The sequence below is a fragment of the Condylura cristata genome, unplaced genomic scaffold, assembly GCF_000260355.1.
Source record: "Condylura cristata isolate star-nosed mole 26May11 unplaced genomic scaffold, ConCri1.0 scaffold00004, whole genome shotgun sequence".
NCBI lineage: Eukaryota > Metazoa > Chordata > Mammalia > Eulipotyphla > Talpidae > Condylura > Condylura cristata.
Genome location: NW_004567105.1, coordinates 36221614 through 36240905, shown reverse-complemented (window position 1 = coordinate 36240905; position 19292 = coordinate 36221614). Strand labels below are relative to the sequence as shown.

The window sequence follows — 19292 nt, the reverse complement described above, 5'->3', positions numbered from 1 at the left end:
GACGCCCTCAGGTGTCGCATTTGGACATTGCAGGGCCGCCCTCCACCCTGTACGCGTGCTCCGTGCTGCCGCAAACTCTGCGCATGCCCTGTGCCCGCTCGTATCCGCTGCGCTGCACTGTCCCGCCTCGCCCAGCCTCCGCCGCTCTGCGCATGCTCCGCACCTCCCCATATTCTCCCCCCCCCACCCCGTTGTCCCACTACGCATGCTCCATGCCCGCGCACACTCATTGCCTGCCAGGAAGTAGAACCGGGCATGCCCTTGTCAAGAATGTGCGGGGGGCCACGCCTGTGCTCTGCGCTTTAGTTTCCCTGGCGGTGTTAGCACAGCCAGGTAAGGGGAAGAAGAAAGCAGCGCCCGCCCCTGCCTCCTGGATTGGAAGTAGGCACACACGCTGCTCCTTCCACCCGTCTTCCCCCATCTGTCGTTCTTGCTCTGCGTGGTCCCCACCTCCACCCCTTAACCCACACTGCCCCGGAGCCACAGCGCAGCCGCTTGTTGTCCTCTAACCCTAGTCTTATGCGGCCCCGGACAGCCCACCCCCAGATAGTGAGCCCAGCGGACTCTGACCGCGCGGACATTGATCCAGCATCCGCACATTGGTGGCCTGGCAGGTGTCCCACGGAGGTCTGTGCCGGTGATAGGATTGTCGAGAAGCTGCAAGTTCTGGCCATTATTTGCTGCCCCCTCTGGACTGTTAAAATTCCTGAGTTTGGCACGCTCTTGTCATCCTGTAACCAGCCTGCATCTCATTTATCACCAGCCTGGCCCCTTCTAGGCATTTGAGTTTGGAGATCTTATTCTAAAAGACGTGAGTTGATAAAGGACTCCTTGCAAAGCAGGTCAGAGGTTCCAAACAACTGGGTGTGTAATTTGCGTCTAAGCTGCTGTCACACCTCATTCCAATATGCTCCCGTCCCTTTGGGTTCTCAGGATGATTGAGCAAAATAATTTAAGATCAGACAGATTAACTGGAGAAAAGAATAAATTCAATTATATATGAAAGGAAAAAGGACGGACACCGTGAGTCTGTTCACCAGGAAAGTCCCTGTCTTTATTTTCAGCATCAAGCTTATATACATGAAAAGGAGATTACTGTAACAAAAGGGGGCTACCGTGGCCTGCGCCCATTGGCCAGGCCCCGGTTAAGCGGATGGGAAGTATCAAAATTATTTACAAAAGAACCTATAATGCTGGGGTTTTTTGGATCTGTGCCTATGTACGGGGATGGAGACAGCCAGAACCTAATCAAGGTCGCGGGCGCTTCCTTATCAGCCTGAGGCCCAGGATTGCTAACTAAGCTAAACTGCTAAGCCAAACTGCTTTCCTTCAATATACATGTGGGAAAACATGTGGCTGAATATATATGGCAGCAAATTCTAGAGTAAATGACACTTGAGGGATGATAAGGAATAAGACGGGATCTGGGCATCAGGGAGGGAGAGGGGGGTCTTAAATGACAAGAAGGGGGTGACTCATGACAAAACCAGATGCTTTAGATGTTTGCCCTTCCTTGAGGTGGGTTTCTCTGACAAAAAGGTATTTCTGGAGATGATGGTAAACCCCAGTAGTCTTCATTCTTTGTTAACAGTTTCTCTTGAAGTACACAAAACCTCTAGTAATCTTAGCACCAGCTGCCAATGAGACATGTCAGAAAAGGCTGCTTTCTGACATTTTGGGAAAGTCTAATCTTTTTTGGGGGCGGCTAATCCTACATTATCAACATGTTTTCTCTTACAAGGCCTTTAAGCCCAGGCTTGATAAAGATGAATTATTAGAAATATGTATAGAAAGAGAGCTGACAAGTGACACCCTTTTATTAAACTCATTTTTTTTTTAAGATTTATTTATTCATTCATACAGAACTGGGGTACAGGCCAGAGATGCGGAGGGTGAGAGGATTCACCAGAGACAGAGTGGGGAGCAGAACAGGCAGATCAACGAAGTACACTGCTGAGGGGAGCAGTGGGCGGGTCAGGAGAGGTCTGCCGCGCCATGTGGTCACCTCCGGGGCAGGCGGGGATTGAACTCATGTGGAAGTGGCTTTTAGTTTCTTAGTGCTGTGCTTTAACCCGCTGCGCCACCAGGGAGGGCCCAAAACTCATTTTTTTTTTATGGGGAAAAACCCTTTGGTTGCACTGATATTCCATGCTGTGACAATTATAATTTGTTAATCCTACAACTCATTGCTCTATTTCACAATGGCAAGGACTATGTTTGCCCTGTTAACTGTCTGGTCCCATCACTATCAATGTCCTTTATTCTGAGAATTTTGTTCATAGTTGCTAAGCATAAATGCAGTGATTCATTAAGTGTATGAAAGAGCTGTAAAATTATGCCATGTTTTTTTGTAACAGGCACGTTCTGGAGGATTTTTTTTTTTTTTGGCTCTTCTAGATTATTAAAACTGTCTCGTGAGCGACATCTTGTTAAGAGATTGGATTTTTCTGCATTGATGTCTTGTTGATTATTTGCTAAAGCTGAGCCTGTAATGTTTTCTTACTAGGTAGTAGTTTTTGAAAGTGTCAGCTCTGGAGTTTTCAAGGTTCTTTCTGATTATAGAGATGCAGAGTACCGTTGAGACCAAGCTGGGAACCAGACCTTACTCTTCCTCACAAGAAGCAACTTTTTCTCAACAGCAGCTTTGACAGAAAACCTGTGTTTTGGAAAAGGAGCAATGAATTTGTGCGTGGGTCTGAGAGTGTTTACACGATTCCCCCAAAAGGCTGTGAGAAGCAGTGGCCGTCCCCAACTTACCAGGTACCGCTGCCCCTGTAGAGGGGCTGGGAGCTTTCTGGACCCTAAAATGATGAAAGCTTTCATAGAGGAAAACACTGAAGTCACCAGCAGCGGCAGCCTCACCCCTGAGATCCACCTGCGGCTTTTGACCCCCAGATGCAGATTCTGGTGGGAAAGAGCCGAGCTCTGGCCCCACAGTGACCCTTACTGGGCAATCTACTGGCCTGGAGGCCAAGCTCTGTCCAGGTACGGCTCTGCCTGAACTGGGAGCCTTTAAGGCTACTGTAGATCTCTTTTTAGCTCCTTCCAACTCTGCTTAGACAATGTTTCCCACTCTAATTTAGGTATATTTTGGATCATCCCAGTGTTGTCAGAGGAAAGTCTGTGTTAGATCTTGGGAGTGGATGTGGAGCCACAGCTATTGCTGCTAAGATGAGCGGGGCGTCAAGGATCCTGGCCAACGACATAGACCCAAGTAAGGATTTCATTCTTAAAATACAGCAAAAGCTCATTTTTTCTCTCTTTTAGGAGAAACATCTCCAGCTGCCTCAGCAGGATAGTTTCTTTCCTTGTATGCTTTATAAGCTGCCATTGTGAATTTATGTTCAGTGAGACCTCCTCTGGGAATCTTGGGAGTAGGTGGGATTTTCTAGGAGTATCTGTACTTGTTCCTGGGAGATGGCCATAGTGGTGGCTTGGCTAGTTTCTTGGCTAGGAATTCCCTGAAATATGTAACTAGTGTTTATTTCATCCCAAATGCAAGGAGAATAGGCGTATGTCTTTGAGGGAGATTGTATTCTAACTCAAATGGACACTGGTGAGTTTTAGTTTCATTGCTTTCCTTCTAGTCTACCTTTCAGTGAGGATATTGCCTTTGAGAGCCTTATTATGCTGGGGGTTTAATTTCACCTGTCACATTGCTTAAGTTAAGGCTTGTTTGCCTGTGTCCTGCGTAGCTGATGTTTCTAAACTTGTTTATTGAGGTGGGTCTTCTTCAGACCTCAGCATTTCTAGGTGTTTTGTATTGTTTTCAGGTTGCCCATTCATATATTTGAAAATGGCAACACTTATGTTGGCATAAGCTGTTGGCTTTACCTTAAAAAAAAAAGCAGTTTTCAGTGTTGTTAAGATTTTTTTTTTAATTACTTGATCAGTAGGGATTAAAACAATCTCGCACTTCCCGATTCATTATCTGCTTTTTTAAGTTGCAGGAATGGCTATTGCACTGAATTGTGAATTGAACCAACTTACTCCTTTTCCCATTTTAACAAAAAACATCTTGGATTTGAAACAAGAGAAGTGGGACCTTATCGTGCTTGGAGATATGTTTTATGACGAAGACCTTGCGGATCGTCTGCATCAGTGGCTGAAGAACTGCTTTTGGGCCCATGGAACTCGGGTGCTGATTGGTGATCCTGGACGGCCACAGTTCAGTGGACACCGGATCCAGCACCAAGTGCACAGGCTGGTGGAATACTCACTTCCAGAGCCAACGCGGCAGCAGAACAATGGACTGACCATGAGCACAGTGTGGGATTTCAGCCCTGAACCACCACAGTGCACCCGAGGTGGGCCCCGCTGTGTCTGGGTTGGGCCTGCAGGCTCCCCAGTTAAAGAATGAGTTTCTGTTTAATGGCAAATCTTGTTTCCAAAACACACTGGATTTCACAAGCTCTCAGAATATACTTAATTGTGATTTTTGAACATTTAAGCGTTTATTATATAGCCCTGTGCCAAAGTCAACTTCTGCTGCACACGGTTTCCATTGGTTCACTGAGTCATTCAAGCCATAAACTCAAAATTTTGACTTGGCCTTGATTAAAATTAATAGAAATTATAGGCCACACTGACCCTGGAGAATAAGGATTAGTGTTATTCACACATTTTTCTGAAAATTCAGGGTATTCTGCTGGTTATTCCCCTCTAAGCAAGATAAGAAGGAAAAATACTATGGAGCACTAAGTGAAAAGCAACTGAGTGAGGAAGAATTGACTCAGGGTCAAGTATCTGCAAACACTGTTCCTGTCACCCTTACTCAGTGACTTAGGAAGGGGGCACAAGAAGGCCTGTGAGATGTCCCTGTGTTAAAGTAGTTTTTAATCTCCTACTTATGCAGCAGTGAACCCTGAAATGACTTCACCGCCTTAAAAGACATAATCATAATCATATTTTAAAGTGGTTATTGATGTAGCTGGATTAATTTGAGCCCTATTTATAGCTTTCCTGTCGCCCTTGTTCTTTGTTTCACTGTGTGTGTATGCACGCGTGTGCATGTGCTGCTCTTTTTGATTTCTCTGCGTTTTACTGAATCTTTGATAGGATTCTTCTTCTCCCTCAGGGTATCAATGATTTAAAATACTTTTTTATTATAGTTGGCCTGGAGTGCCGTGCCCGCACGGCAGGGATACCAGTCTGCAAGGGGGATGTCGAGGTTGAAGAGTCAGCACACGTAGATGGTTGCAGCAAAACGTTCTCTCTATTATCCTTTCCAGCCTCCCTTTTATACCCTTAATCTCAGGATGTTGGCCTGGGGGCAGGAGGAAATCTCCCTCACATGTGCCACTGCGATCAGGGTGGATATTAATCAGTTGCCCAAAGGTTAAGCCACTCATACAGGTGGCGAGATGTCTTCTTCCTATTATGATCTTGTGCTTAAGCTCCGGGGGTGGTTGGGGAGGCTCATCCCGGCTGGCACCCAACATGGAGTTTGCGCTATACAAATATAATAAGTCAAATCTGCTTTCAGATAATACTGTCCCAATTCATGATTTTCAGTTCCGCTTTCACTTTTTCGTGAGGACAGGATGATGACTTCCAATCTCTTGTCCCATAAATATTTGGGGGCTTATTAAGTACTAGAACTATTCTAGGCACTGGGGATACAGCAGAAAAAAAAATCCCAAAGATTTTTGTCTTCTTGAAACCTAATTTAGGGAAGGGAGAGAGATAAACACACAAACAAAAAAACATTCAGACAGTGAGCAGGAAAAAAGTGAAGGTGATAAGGATAGAGGCCAGGGGTGGATGCTGAAACTAAGCAGGGAGAGGGAGAGTTAATATGACTAGCAGTAACAAAAGCAAGAAGTCAAGCTGTTTGAAACTAGTTTCCCCCAAGGGGGAAAACCTATTGACTTACTTAGTCAACATTAAGTTTTATTGAATTTCTTTTCAGAGAAAAGTTGTAGATGGAAGAGGCCCTGCCAGTTTCTCACATGCCTACAGGGACCACCTCTGAAACTGCACTCCAAACACAGCGTGTGCACTGAGCTACCCGGGGGTGGGAATTGCCCTCAGCATGTGGAAATGGGCCATGCCACACTCCCCCACATCTCATGATATTGGAGTTAAATCAAAGTCTGAAGGAAGCCCTCTGAAGCAGGCTCAAGGTGTAGGGCACAGGCTGAGCTGAGGGGAGCCCTGGGCACCCTCGGAGCGCACTTCAGAGACTGTGCCTACGGAAGAGGAAACCAGTCTGTTTGAAAACTAAGACTTGGGCAGTAAGTACACTTTAAAAATGTGAAACCATCCTCTGTTGTGACAGTTTGCATTTCTTATTCTAACCCCTCCTGAATGCAGGACCTGCTTTGTAGGGAATTCATAGGTGAACAGCACACATTTGGGAAAAATAACATAAAAATCCATGAAATAAAGAGGCTGGGCACACATGCTAATGACCAGGTGTGAGATGTCACAGCTTAGAACATCAATTATTTTGTTTCATTGAGATAATGTAATCTATTCAGTGAAGAATTTACAAGCCTGACCACTTTTGGCCAATGGGCAGTCAAACAGATCAGGAAGGAAGGAGCTGGAAAGCAGGAAGTCAGTTCTACTTTTAACAGTCTTAGGTAGGATTCTCTTTATCCATACAAGTAAATTTCTCTTATAGCAGCTTACATTATCTAGATACAGAGAAAATACAGGAAAAACTTTATTAAGGAAACACACATAATGTCTTCCACCCCCAAACAGGCTAGAGGCCATGCTGGGCTTACCAGGTGGAAAAAGGGTCATTCATCCCACCCAACCCCCCACTCGCCCACAGTTAAAACCTGAAAGAAGACAACAAATGTCGGGGGCAGCTGAGCTAAGTGGCAAGCCTGGCTCTATAGACCATTGTTTCCCGGGAAACAGCATGGAGATCAAGGCTTGATAAGCTTCAAGGAACATCAATAAACAGTCCACATCACTTGTTTTAGTTTGTTTGGGCCGACTAATCGCTGCAAGACTTCTCGGGAACGATCTACAACAGAAAATAACGAGAGAACATTTGATTTCACAGTAATCAAAGAGATTTAACATGTTGAGAAGAACTGAGACCAAGGAAAACTTGGGGAACAGGAAAGGCTGAGACATGGGAGTGATTTTAAACAATATAGGAACAAAACAGCTCCCAGGAAAATGGAAGTGTTTTACTGAAATGTTGCTGAGCTAGCTACCAAATAGAATAAGATCTGGTCATGAGATAATTAGGGAACAGAAAAACCACCACCATGAAACTTCCTGACCACCTAGCACCTAATCAATAGTCTGTCACACTGGGCAACAGGAAGTCTGATAGCCTGTAGTCATAGACAGGCTGGAGTAAACGCATCCTGCCTGGGACCACCTCCTGCTGTCAGGAATTCTTTCCTCTTGCTTCAATAAATCCACACTTGCTTGCTCTCATGTTTAGTGTAGCAGCTGTTACTCTTCACCAGTGTCCGCACCCAGCACACGAGCACCCACTCTTCTAACAATGTCCTTCCAGGTAAACTGGGAATGATAACTATTAGATCTCATAGGATTACTTAAAGGATTAAAGAAGATGATATATCAAGAATAGTGTACAATTAAAACTACACTTAATGGTAACCCTCTTGTTAGTTGCAGGGCACATCACAGGAATACTGTGATGAAAAAAAGTGTTTATTTTTTTCTGTAATTTCATCTTAATTCTGCTAACCAATGTGAAGTGGCATAACTTCACTACTAACTTTCTCAGATTCCTGGAGGGGTAAGGATCAGCCTCCCCAAAATGCTAGGATAGGCTTGCTCCAAGGTGTCTAGAGCAGGCTTTTTCAAAAATGTGTCGTGTTGGCAGGTAGCACTAACATCACCAGAGTCCGAGTGGGCTTCAAGGGAAACTATTATAATCTCCTTGCACAGTCAGGACTACCTGGGTTTACTGTCTTCTCCAGAAACCGCCCTTTTATCAAAGAAACCCATATCTCAGGGCAGGGCAAATTTCTAAAGCATCTCGTTTTGTCATATGAGTCACCCCCTCATCAACCCTCAGGCCTATCTGATTCCTAAACTCAGGATATAACCCCTCAGTCTCATTTACTGTACAATTCACAAACTTTAAAGTCTTCATACATATGGAATTATATTTGTTCTTTTTCTTTTACTAATGTCTGATGTTCATTTCTTTGACCAGCCTGAGAAGAACCCAATGGGTTAAAAGAATATTTCCCCTGAGTCCCTATACTAGAAATAGATGACTCACTTAAATGGAGCATTTAAATGGAGTTTAATTTAGTGACTCCTTACAAAAACATGAACAGAATGAAAGGAAGCCACCAGGAGGCTGAAGCTTATTGGAAAATGGCAACTACCCAGAAAGACTTAGAGGAAGGACATGATTAGAACAGGGCCACCTAGCAGGGCCTCTGGCTCATACAGTACTGTGATAAAGAGGGCTGGACAGGTAGCTGCTGTGTAAATTCATTTAACCTAACCAATTTATATCACTGACATTTCATTGCTTTTTCAATAATTCATAAAGGATTGTAGTGATTTTAATATAAGTTACATTTATTTTGCAAAGCCAGTTTTATGTTTTTTAAAAACATGAATTAAAACAAAAATACCAATAGGATTCTATTACTTTAAAAATTCTAAATTTGGCCCTCCCTGGTAGCACAGTGGGTTAGAGGACACAGTGCTGCAGGTTAGCCACAGCTGCTTCAATGTGAGTTCGATCCCCTGCCTCAGAGGTGATCCACATGGTGTGGCAGACAGACTCTCCTGACCCTCTGCTGCTCCCCTCAGCAGTGTACTTACTTTGTCGATCTGCCTATCCTGCTCCCCACTCTGTCTCTGGTGAATCCTCTCACTGCCCCTGCACCTCTGGCCTGTACCCCAGTTCTGTATGCATAAATAATTTCTTTAATCTAAATTTAATAAACATGTTCCATAAATGTGTACCTCTAGCCTAGTCTTAGGTTCTGGTTTAGCAGTCCTCATAGATGGCCAAACTCATAAACTTCTATGGTTACCAGGTTTTAAGCAAAACAAAAGTAAGATCTAATCAAAAGGAAGACATTCATGCTCATGGATCAGCAGGCCTAGTAAGCCATACTTCTTCAACAGGGTAGGAGGTCCCGTATGATCCCTATCACAACCCCAGCTGGCTCTCCTTTTTTTTTTTTTTTAAAGATTTATTTATTTATGCATACAGATCTGGGGTACAGGCCAGAGGTGTAGAGGTGGTGAGAAGCTTCACCAGAGACAGAGAGGGGAACAGAACAGGCAGATCAATGAAGTATACTGCTGAGGAGAGCAGGGGCAGGTCAGAAGAGGTCTGCCGTGCCATGTGATCACCTTCCCGGGGCAGGGATCGAACCCAAGTTGAAGTGGCTTTAGCTTCTTTTTTTTTTTTTTTTTTTTTTTAAGATTTATTTATTCATACAGAACTGGGGTACAGGCCAGAGATGCGGAGGGTGAGAGGATTCACCAGAGACAGAGTGGGGAGCAGAACAGGCAGATCGACGAAGTACACTGCTGAGGGGAGCAGCGGGCGGGTCAGGAGAGGTCTGCCACGCCATGTGGTCACCTCCGGGGCAGGCGGGAATCGAACTCATGCGGAAGCGGCTTTAGATTCTCAGTGCTGTGCTTTAACCCACTGCGCCACCAGGGAGGGCCGGCTTTAGCTTCTTAACGCCGTGCTTTAACCCACTGTACCACCAGGGAGGCCCTGGCTCTCCTTTTTAAAGAACTTGACAAGATGTTACTGGGTCACTGAGTCCAGAGACCCTTTATGGCCACAATTTGAAAAAGGACAAAACTGGAAATTTATGCCTCACGTTAGCTGGTAATTTGAGACTTATTAGGTATTTTTGCTGGTTAAGAAAATGTTACCCAAAATATAATACTTGGTTTCTGACTGTATTTGTCACTGTTCTGTAGAAATTTGTTATTATTCATAAATAGGAAGATACTTTCCCCTCCAAAGAGAAAGCATTTATTTTTAAGTGGCTAAAAATATTTAACTCTAGATGGCAGTATTACATTACTCAAAGTCTCCAGGCTGCTTTCGCACATTAAAGTTAAGAATTTAGTGAGTTGGTGAGTCCTCCCTGGTGGCACAGTGGGTTAAAGCACAGCACTATGAAGCTAAAGTCACTTCAGCATGAGTTCAATCCCCGCCCCAGAGGTGACCCACATGGCGTGGCAGACCTCTCCTAACCTGCCCACTGTTCCCCTCAGCAGTGTACCTCGTAGATCAACCTGTTCTACTTCCCACTCTGTCTCTGGTGAATTCTCTCACTGTCCCTGCACCTCTGGCCTCTACCCCAGTTCTGTATGCATAAATAAATATTAAAAAAAAAAAAAAAAAGAGTGAGTTAGAGTCACAGATTCATCCAGTACTTATGAGTTTACTATGGGAGAAACTCTGTGGTCTCTAAGTAGTTCATGATTCCTTGCCAGAAAAATGTACAGAAATTATAGGGGAGGAAAAACAATTGTCCCTCTATTTTCTGAGTTCCTGGCCCCCATTCCTTACCACTGAGCAATTAAAAATAGAAAGAGAAGCTTATCTAACATGTAGATAGTGGGTATACCTAGGAAAAATAAGCAAACTTCCTGAGATGGCCAAAAATACCACCTTCAGCTAGGGCTTCCTTGGTGGTACAGGAGTTAAAGTCTCAGTTCTATCAAGCTATTTCTAGCCACTGGGGCATGAATTAGATCCCCAGTCAGGGAGCTGACCCATGTGGCATAGCAGACCTCTCCTGTCTCACCCACTGGCCCACTCAGCAGTGTACATCTGCCTGTTGTGCTCCCCACTCTGTCTCTGCTGAATCCTCACACCCCTTGCACCTCTTATCTATACCCCAGGTCTTGTATGCATAAATAAATAAATCTTTTTTTAAAAAAATCTTCCGTTAAAGACAAAAGAAAGACACTAGAGTGGGGAGGGCAGTTAAGGGAGATGACTGGGAAAGGCAGAGCAAACAAGAGTTTGTTTCAGAGATTTAAGTCAGTGCCTTCTTCACTAATATGATTCTCTTGTGGTTGAGTCTTCCTCCTCTCCTGCTTCAGAGGGGGAGATGATGGAATCTGTCAACAGTAGAGAGTTTCTCTGTGAAGGTAAACTTCTGCTACAAAAGGGAAACTTCTCTGCTATTTTCAGGGTTTCTCTCATGTCTGCTTTTTCTCAAAAATAACACGTCAAAGAGGTATATTTTGAGGTGGCACAAAACACACTGGCCTTAAAACACACACTCTGGACTAAACAGGGCTCAGTCACACCACTGGCATTTGAGGCTGTCCTCCCACTTTCCCCATTCTGGTAATAGGTAAGCAAAGGCCAGCAAATTGCTCTACTGGGCAAAGAGCTAGAGGTTTCAGATCAGGTGACTTAAAGACTTTTATCCCCAGTTCTAAACTCTGTTACTAAGATTGGGGCAAGCCATTCGAATTTGTTGTCTATCTGCATCCTTATCTAGAAAATAGTTGAAAGGAAGATGTCAAAGGATCTGATATATACAAGACCACTTTTTGAAAGCAACTCAAATTAAAGTTTTCAAATGAGCAAGGAAAATATAAATTGGACAATTCTGTAGAATACACTACAAATAATGAGGCTGGTGTATATTTTTGCAAAGATCAAGTTCTATTGCTTCACTGCAGTGGCTGGCATCATGTGCTCTGTTGCAGTAAAGCTCTGACATGTTGTAACCGGGTGAGGTGACAGGTTGGCTAGACTAGACTGGGCCATCACCGCATAGAATGTACAAATACTGAGTCGTGTTACTGTTGCAGGGGAGAAAAATGTTTTCTTCCCTTCTTGGTGCTCTGACTGTGCTAATAGTTAAATCAACATAAGATGTTATTAACAGGAAAAGAACAAAGTTAATTACTTATGTATAAAAATTCAAAGAGATGACACCCATGGATGAGTGGGGCAAAGAAGTTTCTGTGATACCCCAGCCAAAGATCGGAGCATCAGTCTTTGAAGGAAGAGGGCAATTCACAGGACAATGAGGAAAGCAGATACAGATGTTTGTCCTGCCATGAACATAGGTCATAAAAATTTACTTCTGATAATATCCACTATGGTAAGGTTCCTCATTTAGATTCTTCTAGGTAGTGAAGACAGAAGTAAGTTTTTCTTTGCTGTTGGGTCTTGACTGCCTTTAACTAAACATGGCTCATTTTGGAACAGTCTATTCTGCACCCCTTCATTGTACCCCTGACAGTAACATGCCAGTTACACCTAATAAAAAGCCTGCTATGTTGAACCAGTAGCAAATGAGTGATGTTGAGGAAACAGAATATAGGCTTTTTTAAAGTAAAATAAGTAATAAGAGTTGTCCATTAAGCAAGGAATTAGCTCTAATAAAGGGAAAATTGAAGCAAACCACTTGTGTCTTGAAGTACTTTTGCTTCGACTCTCTGTGGTGAATTTCGACAACTTATTGCCCAGGAATCTATGTAAAGAACTTGCTTGTAAAGTAAGCAGGCTGCAACAAATCCTCCCATGTAAAATTAGAGTCAATGCAATTGGAAGTGGCAGATTTCTTGTCGCATCCTCCTGCCTTGTAATTTAAACACACACTCTGGTGCCCCAGCTGCACTGCTGCTCTTCTGAATTCTAAACCTCCAGGCCTATGCATACTGGGAAACGTGCTCAGGAAGTTAGGAGGAACTGAAATGTATATTTACTGTAAATTATTGCCTATTTTCACTGTGCAGTGGAACTTACTGATAACCGTTGCTGACATTAAGTGAAGTAAAAAGAATTTAATACCTTAAAAATGATTTTTCTGCTTCCACAATGTCTATAAGACTATACTATGCTGGCCAAATTTTAAACTGCAGCTTAGTTTTTTAGTATCTTCTGCAGAAATACAATCAAAGTACTTTTAACAGTGTCAAGACCTAATTTATGTGACTTTCTCTTTATTGTCTGACTATAAGGTTTAAAAGTTTTGTTAAGTGTTTAGAAATACAATAGACAAGATAAGTGTATTTTATTTTATTGGGGAATCCAGTAGCAACTACAGTGGACACTGCCAATCTGGGGACCAAATGCTCTATGGATAACAATATATAACTGTGCCTACCTATGCACATACATCCTTTTATGGAATATAAATTCTGGTCTTATATGGTCATGTGTGAGTAACCACATTAACAAACAAGCTCAGGGAAACATGTTATATAAGTTGTTATGCTGGAAGAAAACACTTTTGGGGCCTCCTTGGTAGCACAAGGTGTTAAAACACAGCACTATGGAGCTATGTGCAACCACTGCAGCACAGAGTCCAATGCCTGGCCAGGGAGGTGACCCACACGGTATGACAGATGTCTCCTGTCCCGCCCTCTGCTCCTCTCAGCAATGGATTTCAGTCAATCTGTCTGTTCTGCTCCCCACTCTGTCTCTAGTGAATCCTTTTCATCCCACATCTCTGGCCTATACCCCAGTTCTTGTACATAAATAAATAAATCTTTACCAAAAAGGAGAAAAACCTTTCATTTATTAGACAAATAAAAAAGGGCTTCTTCTTTTTGGAGGAAAACCGGAATTAAATGTACAATAGGTAAAAATGAGCCTATTGCTCCATCTGTTTCATGCCTTGACAGCATTGACAAGGAAGGGGGAAGAGCAGAGATAACCAGGCACGAAAACCTTCACTGTTTTCTGTGAGAATCTTGGTTCATGAGAGTCACTATACAGGGTCTCTTTTAAGTGTTAACCATCTCACCACCCCAGGTGAGTGGCACCTACACAACCCTACATATTCAGTGCCATGTATTTTGCTGGCTCTGGCTGATGTTAGTGCTGCTATTGACTTTACTAAGTAAAATCATCCGCAGACACAAAATCCAAAAGGTACAAAAGAGTGTACAGAGAAGGCCCTTTCCTACTCTTGTGCTAGCACAATCTCCCTAGAGATAAATGCTATTAACACTTTCATAAGTGGCACTGTTAACCTTGGTGTTTTTGAAAGCTGCCTTTACCTAACATAGGATTTAGTCTTCATTGTACATATCACTAGTGCTGAAATACAACCCATGTAAGGCTCATGTAGATTAGCAATCCAAATATAAGGAAGGACAATGGTTATTAGAACGGCATCTAGAGGCAGCGAGTCACCCAGAGAGCAAATGTTTACACTGCCATCAGAGAAAGGAGCTAAAGTACTTGACTGTGAGTGAGAAGCTGGTGATCCTGAGATCTGGGACCCATGACAGGAACAATGAAGTGTGTGTTTGTGTGTGTGTGTGTGTGTGACATACAGTATCAGCACTGACAAAAGCACTGAAGGCCACATGGGTGGTGACCACCTGGCTCTCCTACAGTGAAGTGTCACATCAGCCCCAAGATCCAGATCATTATGAATGGCAAGTAAAGGCATGCACAGGAAAGCATACCTGATGGACACACTGCTGTAAACTTGTATTTTTTGTCTGTGTGAAGCCTCATCTTTAGTATCACAAGCACCACCAGCCCTCACCCTAATCAACAATTACAGCACACTAGCCGTCACCATCACTATGTCATCACCTCCATAACCAACATTCACCGAGCGTGGGTATGTGCCACGCAGCATGGCAATGTGGTCATCAGGCCACGTGTATGAGAGAGGCACTGTCATCAGATCCACATCACAGGTGAGAACATGGGACATGGAGTAATCGATGATACTGGGTCACACATCATCACAGGTTACACCACGTCTTGGGAACCCCAGGGCACACGGCACTAACCTGTCATCAGGGGGCACTCATGGAAGAGGAATATCTGCATTTGAGGACAGCAAGTGAGGACAGTTTCAACAGCCTCATCAGTCAGATTCACACAGTAGCCCATATGAATCTCCTGTTTAGAAAGGAAGGAGAAGACAATGTGAAGTCAAAAGAAAAGAAAAAAGAAAAAAAAAAAGCCAAGGAAACACTATGACAAAAAAAGACTCATCACCAACTTGCAAGAAAAACTCTTCAAAAAGGAACAAGTATGTCTGCAGCTTTGAAAGTTAAATAAATGCCTAACTACTTTATAAAACACAGTGGTAATGTCTATTAAAGCTGAGATGTCCTAAAACCCACTGAGAAACTCCTGTAGATGTGTTAAAGCCAACAATCTATAAACATACCACTGCAATATTATCTGGAAGAGCATATGCCAATAAATGGTGATTCATGTGACAGAATAACACAAAGGAGCTAAAATGAAGACACTGTAAAATCTCCAAGTTCTTGGAGCTTTATCTAGTAGCTGCCATGCATATTTACCATAGTAGTGTTTCCTTTGTCCAGAGAAGTAGGTATTAAGTTTGTACACATTTACTAATCAACCACATCTTACCAATAAAGGAAACCTGATTAAAATGAAAACAAACTGAGACAAAGAGCCTCTGATGTTATAAATAGGCTTACACATCTGATGGTATAGCCTGGCAAAGGCCACAGACCAACAAATGCAATTTGAGAATAGATAGAAGGAGCAGTACTCAACTCAGTCACCACTTAAAATATATTGCATTAAAATTAAGAAAGAAAAGATTCAATTCTGGCAACTCAGGTTCCCAGCAAAACTGAATTCACAATATAACCTTTAGGAGAAAAAGTCAGTTCACAGTATTCAGGACCATTAAAAAAGTATTCAAACCCCTTGTCCCCATGTTTCAACTTTGGAGTTCACTGCAGCAGTGGAAGAAGAAATGGGTGCACCCCTTATATGAACCTTTCTAATCTTGGGGAAGGGCAATGGCACACCATTGCCAGTTCCCCTCTAGTCGCCACAAACTGAACAGGACCCAATATGCCAGTAAGAGAATGGCAAACAGAAAAAATGAGCGATCAGATGGGACAGTGTTTTCCTTTGATATGCCAGCATCAGAGGAGGTGTTTAACAAATATTTGTTGAATAAATCAAAGTTAACACTGTAAACTTTTAATCACAAACATTATATGAACCTATAAAATGGTTATCACAAGCAGTTAAGAAAAGGACATTGATGAAGGTATTACCAGGTGTCTGGAGCTGCAATAAAACCTGGGAATAAAATGTATAGAAAAGGCTGGCCCTCCCTGGTGGCGCAGTGGGTTAAAGCACTGCACTGAGAATCTAAAGCCGCTTCTGCATGAGTTCGATTCCCGCCTGCCCCGGAGGTGACCACATGGTGTGGCAGACCTCTCCTGACGCGCCCGCTGCTCCCCTCAGCAGTGTACTTCATTGATCTGCCTGTTCTGCTCCCCACTCTGTCTCTGGTGAAGCCTCTCACCACCCCTGCTCCTCTGGCCTGTACCCCAGTTCTGTATGTATAAATAAATAAATCTTTAAAAAAAAAATGTATAGAAAAGGATGGGCACCTGGCCAGTCAGATCAGAGAGTTCAGAGACAATCTTAACAATCAATAAATGTGGTGACAGAGGTCTGTACCACGTGTGTATCAATCTTTGGGAGAAGGCCTTCAACTTTAATCAGTTATTTTTAAATTATAAACTATTTGCAATGCTGATCACAGAAATTTCCTGGAATAGAAGGAACTAAAAGTAACAGATTAAACAGAGTCCATGATAAAAGGTCAGTGTATGTATCACCCACAACAGGAGAGTCAGTAAAAGACCAAAAGGCCTGTATTTTAATTTGAGTTAGAAATTGTGGTCACAGGCCCTCCCTTAGAGCACAGCACCAAGAAGCTAAAACCACTTCAACATGAATCTCATCCCTGCCTCAGAGGAGATCCACATGGCGCGGCAGACCTCTCCTGTCTCGCCTGCTGCTCCCCTCAGCCGTGTACTTTGTCAGTCGGCTTGTTCTGCTCCCCACTCTGTCTCTGGTGAATCCTCTCACTGCCCCTGCACCTCTGGCCTGCACCCCAGTTCTGTATGCATAAATAAATAAACATTAAAAAAAAAGATATTGTGGTCACAGTGGTACAGTGAGGCAAAGATTGAAGTTTCTTCACTCTATTTGGTTTAACAAGGAAGTAAGTTCTTGTAAATTTGAAGGTTTCTATTAAAGTGTTTACATTGATAGAAAAAGCTTTGAAAACTAATCACATGAAAAACTGGATGACAGGCGTTATAGATGAATGAGGAAGCTAGGAAATGGATATAGGTGGTTAGTTAGGAGGGGCCAGGGGTGTGGCAAGGGGACAAGCCCAGGTGCCCTATGCCCATTTATCAAACTGATTGAGGAACAATGGCTTGTGGTTAGGGTGCCCCCAACCCATTAAAAATCAAATGTTCGGCCCTCCCTGGTGGCGCAGCTGTTCGGCCCTCCCTGGTGGCACAGCGGGTTAAAGCACAGCACTGGGAAGCTTAAGCCACTTCCACATGAGTTCCATTCCCTCCTGCCCCGGAGGAGATCCACATGGCGGCAGACCTCTCCTGACCTGCCCGCTGCTCCCCTCAGCAGTGCGCTTCGTCGATCTGCCTGTTCTGCTCCCCACTCTGCCTCTGGTGAATCCTCTTACCCTCCGCATCTCTGGCCTGTACCCCCATTCTGTATGAATAAATAAATAAATCTTTGAAAAAAAAAATCAAATGTTCAGAACATCACAGTAACACAATGCCAAAGCAATGGGCCAAAGCTTTCTGGAAAGCAAGTATGTAATCTTGAAGACTCCTCTGGCCTCAACCAACCAATATAACAGAGCATTCACTGTAGAAATTGAGCCAACTCCTTGTCCACTATACCCAAGTGAACACCTGCTTCTAGCCCCCTCAGCGACTACCCACTCGGGACACCTTTTCGGCTCAGAGAACGTTCCTGTTCTTATCTGTCAATAAATCTCTAGCCCTACCTTTGCTCTCAATGTTGGATTCTTTGCTAGGTGAGACAACTGAGAGCCTCTTGGGGTCTGGCTCCCAGACCCCAAGCCTAAAGCAGTCATGAGCACTGGGTGGCTGCAGGGCTTCTTTCCCAGCCCGCTCGGGAGCTCCTGATGTGCTGGAGCTGAAGTAGATGTAGGTTACTTCCTTTCACTGTATAGCACTGGATTTCCAGTGGTTATATAGGGAGTGAGTAACTATTTACAATTTGAGAACTTTATCTAAAATGATGGTGATTGTGGATAATGATGCTGTAAGGATAAAATCACCTAATAAATACCAGGCTGGGACAGCACAGAGGCTGGGACATAGTAGTGCTCAAAAATCCTAGTATACAGAACAGTGAAAATCTGTAGCATCTTTGTCCTTACAGTTAAGATGCAACTGGGAAATGATATAAAAAATATGGTGACTGCAAAAAAGATAAACTCATGGCTTTTGCAGCAACATGGATGGAGTTAGACGGGATCATGCTTAGTGAGATAAGCCAGAAAGAAAAAGAAAAATATCGGATGGTTTCACTCATAGAAGGAGCATAAAGGACCAGGGGAGAAAAATAATAATGATAAACAACTATATACTAGAGACATTTTACGGGAGTGGAATGGAGAATGGGATCAAAAATGGGGAGTGCATGGGGCTATGGTGACGGTACACGGGTGATTTGGTGATGGGAAGCCCACAGGGATTACAACAGAGATGGAAAAAGGCACAAAATGATGTAAAAACACACTATTATATTATTAAAAATATATATGGTGATTGCTTAGTTAAAAGGTTTACAAAAATATGCGTTCTATTTAATCATCTGTACATGCACACACTCACATACACACAATCAAGCTGGATATGGATAATTAAATATCTGATATGATATCTGATATCTGATATGTAAAAAAAATCTCTTCAAGAAGTAACTCATGGAGAAATACTTTGGCAAAAACATGACACTGCCATTGTAATAATTATGACTAACAACAGTGCATTTATGACTTTCTTACTTCCAAGAAAAAAACTTTATGTGGCTTATTATTAAAAAGCATAGTTATATTAAATAAGATTTAAGAAAAAATAATGATCCATGGGAGAAAGAAGTAAAAAATCCTGGGATCAAAGGTTTCTTAGTATTTAGAAAGAGGTTGGCAATGCTTCATCAGTCAGTGACCTGCAGGATGAACACTGCTTTAAGGTCTCTGAGGATGACCTGACAATGTGACTCTGGGGGAGGAAGAATTTTTGTCTGCCCTGTTAGGTTCTTCCTTTGGGGGCCTATGAATCAAAATAACAAAAATTGATTAGCAGGAAAAATAAAGTTTATTCAGCTATGAGTTCTCAAAGAAAGTGGCTCAAAAGAATGAGCAGAATTTATATGCCATACTGACATGACACAAGCTATGCAACTCTGTCGCCAGACACAGTACGAATAAAATTCACTTAAGCTTCCAGCTCTCACTTTACTTTACCCCCTAGGATATCTCAATGAAAAGGAAAGCCTTTAA

The 19292-nt window shown here is 43.0% G+C and overlaps 2 protein-coding genes across 3 annotated transcripts in view; one reads left to right on the top strand and one right to left on the bottom strand.

Annotated features, from left to right (window-relative positions):
• Positions 1 to 248: 248 nt before the first annotated feature.
• Positions 249 to 6355, top strand: METTL20 (methyltransferase like 20). 2 transcript variants are annotated; one of them, XM_012720573.1, is made up of 5 exons: positions 249 to 333; positions 2563 to 2985; positions 3084 to 3214; positions 3945 to 4307; positions 5912 to 6355. In XM_012720573.1, exons 2-5 carry the CDS (start codon positions 2678 to 2680, stop codon positions 6073 to 6075), a joined length of 966 nt encoding a protein of 321 aa, XP_012576027.1. In that variant the 5' UTR covers positions 249 to 333; positions 2563 to 2677; the 3' UTR covers positions 6076 to 6355. The 2 variants fall into 2 exon arrangements, with proteins under 2 accessions (XP_012576027.1, XP_012576026.1); XM_012720572.1 differs by having other exon boundaries at positions 255 to 381.
• A 155-nt stretch (positions 6356 to 6510) lies between these two features.
• The window catches only part of AMN1 (antagonist of mitotic exit network 1 homolog (S. cerevisiae)), a 28104-nt gene continuing 15322 nt past the window's right edge, over positions 6511 to 19292 (bottom strand). The window contains exons 6-7 of the mRNA XM_004675934.2: positions 14722 to 14833; positions 6511 to 6982 (exon numbers count right to left, since the gene is read on the bottom strand). Of these exons, the coding sequence (XP_004675991.2) occupies positions 6909 to 6982; positions 14722 to 14833 (186 nt within the window). The 3' untranslated portion in view covers positions 6511 to 6908. The remainder of the gene's footprint in view (positions 6983 to 14721; positions 14834 to 19292) is intronic.

Excerpts from the sequence above, each read along its gene's own strand:
- METTL20 (XM_012720573.1), top strand. The coding sequence starts at position 2,678 with ATGAATTTGTGCGTGGGTCTGAGAGTGTTTACACGATTCCCCCAAAAG. Across the intron at positions 2,986-3,083 it reads GGAGGCCAAGCTCTGTCCAG|GTATATTTTGGATCATCCCA; the intron begins GTACGGCTCTGC and ends ACTCTAATTTAG. Across the intron at positions 3,215-3,944 it reads GGCCAACGACATAGACCCAA|TTGCAGGAATGGCTATTGCA; the intron begins GTAAGGATTTCA and ends TGCTTTTTTAAG.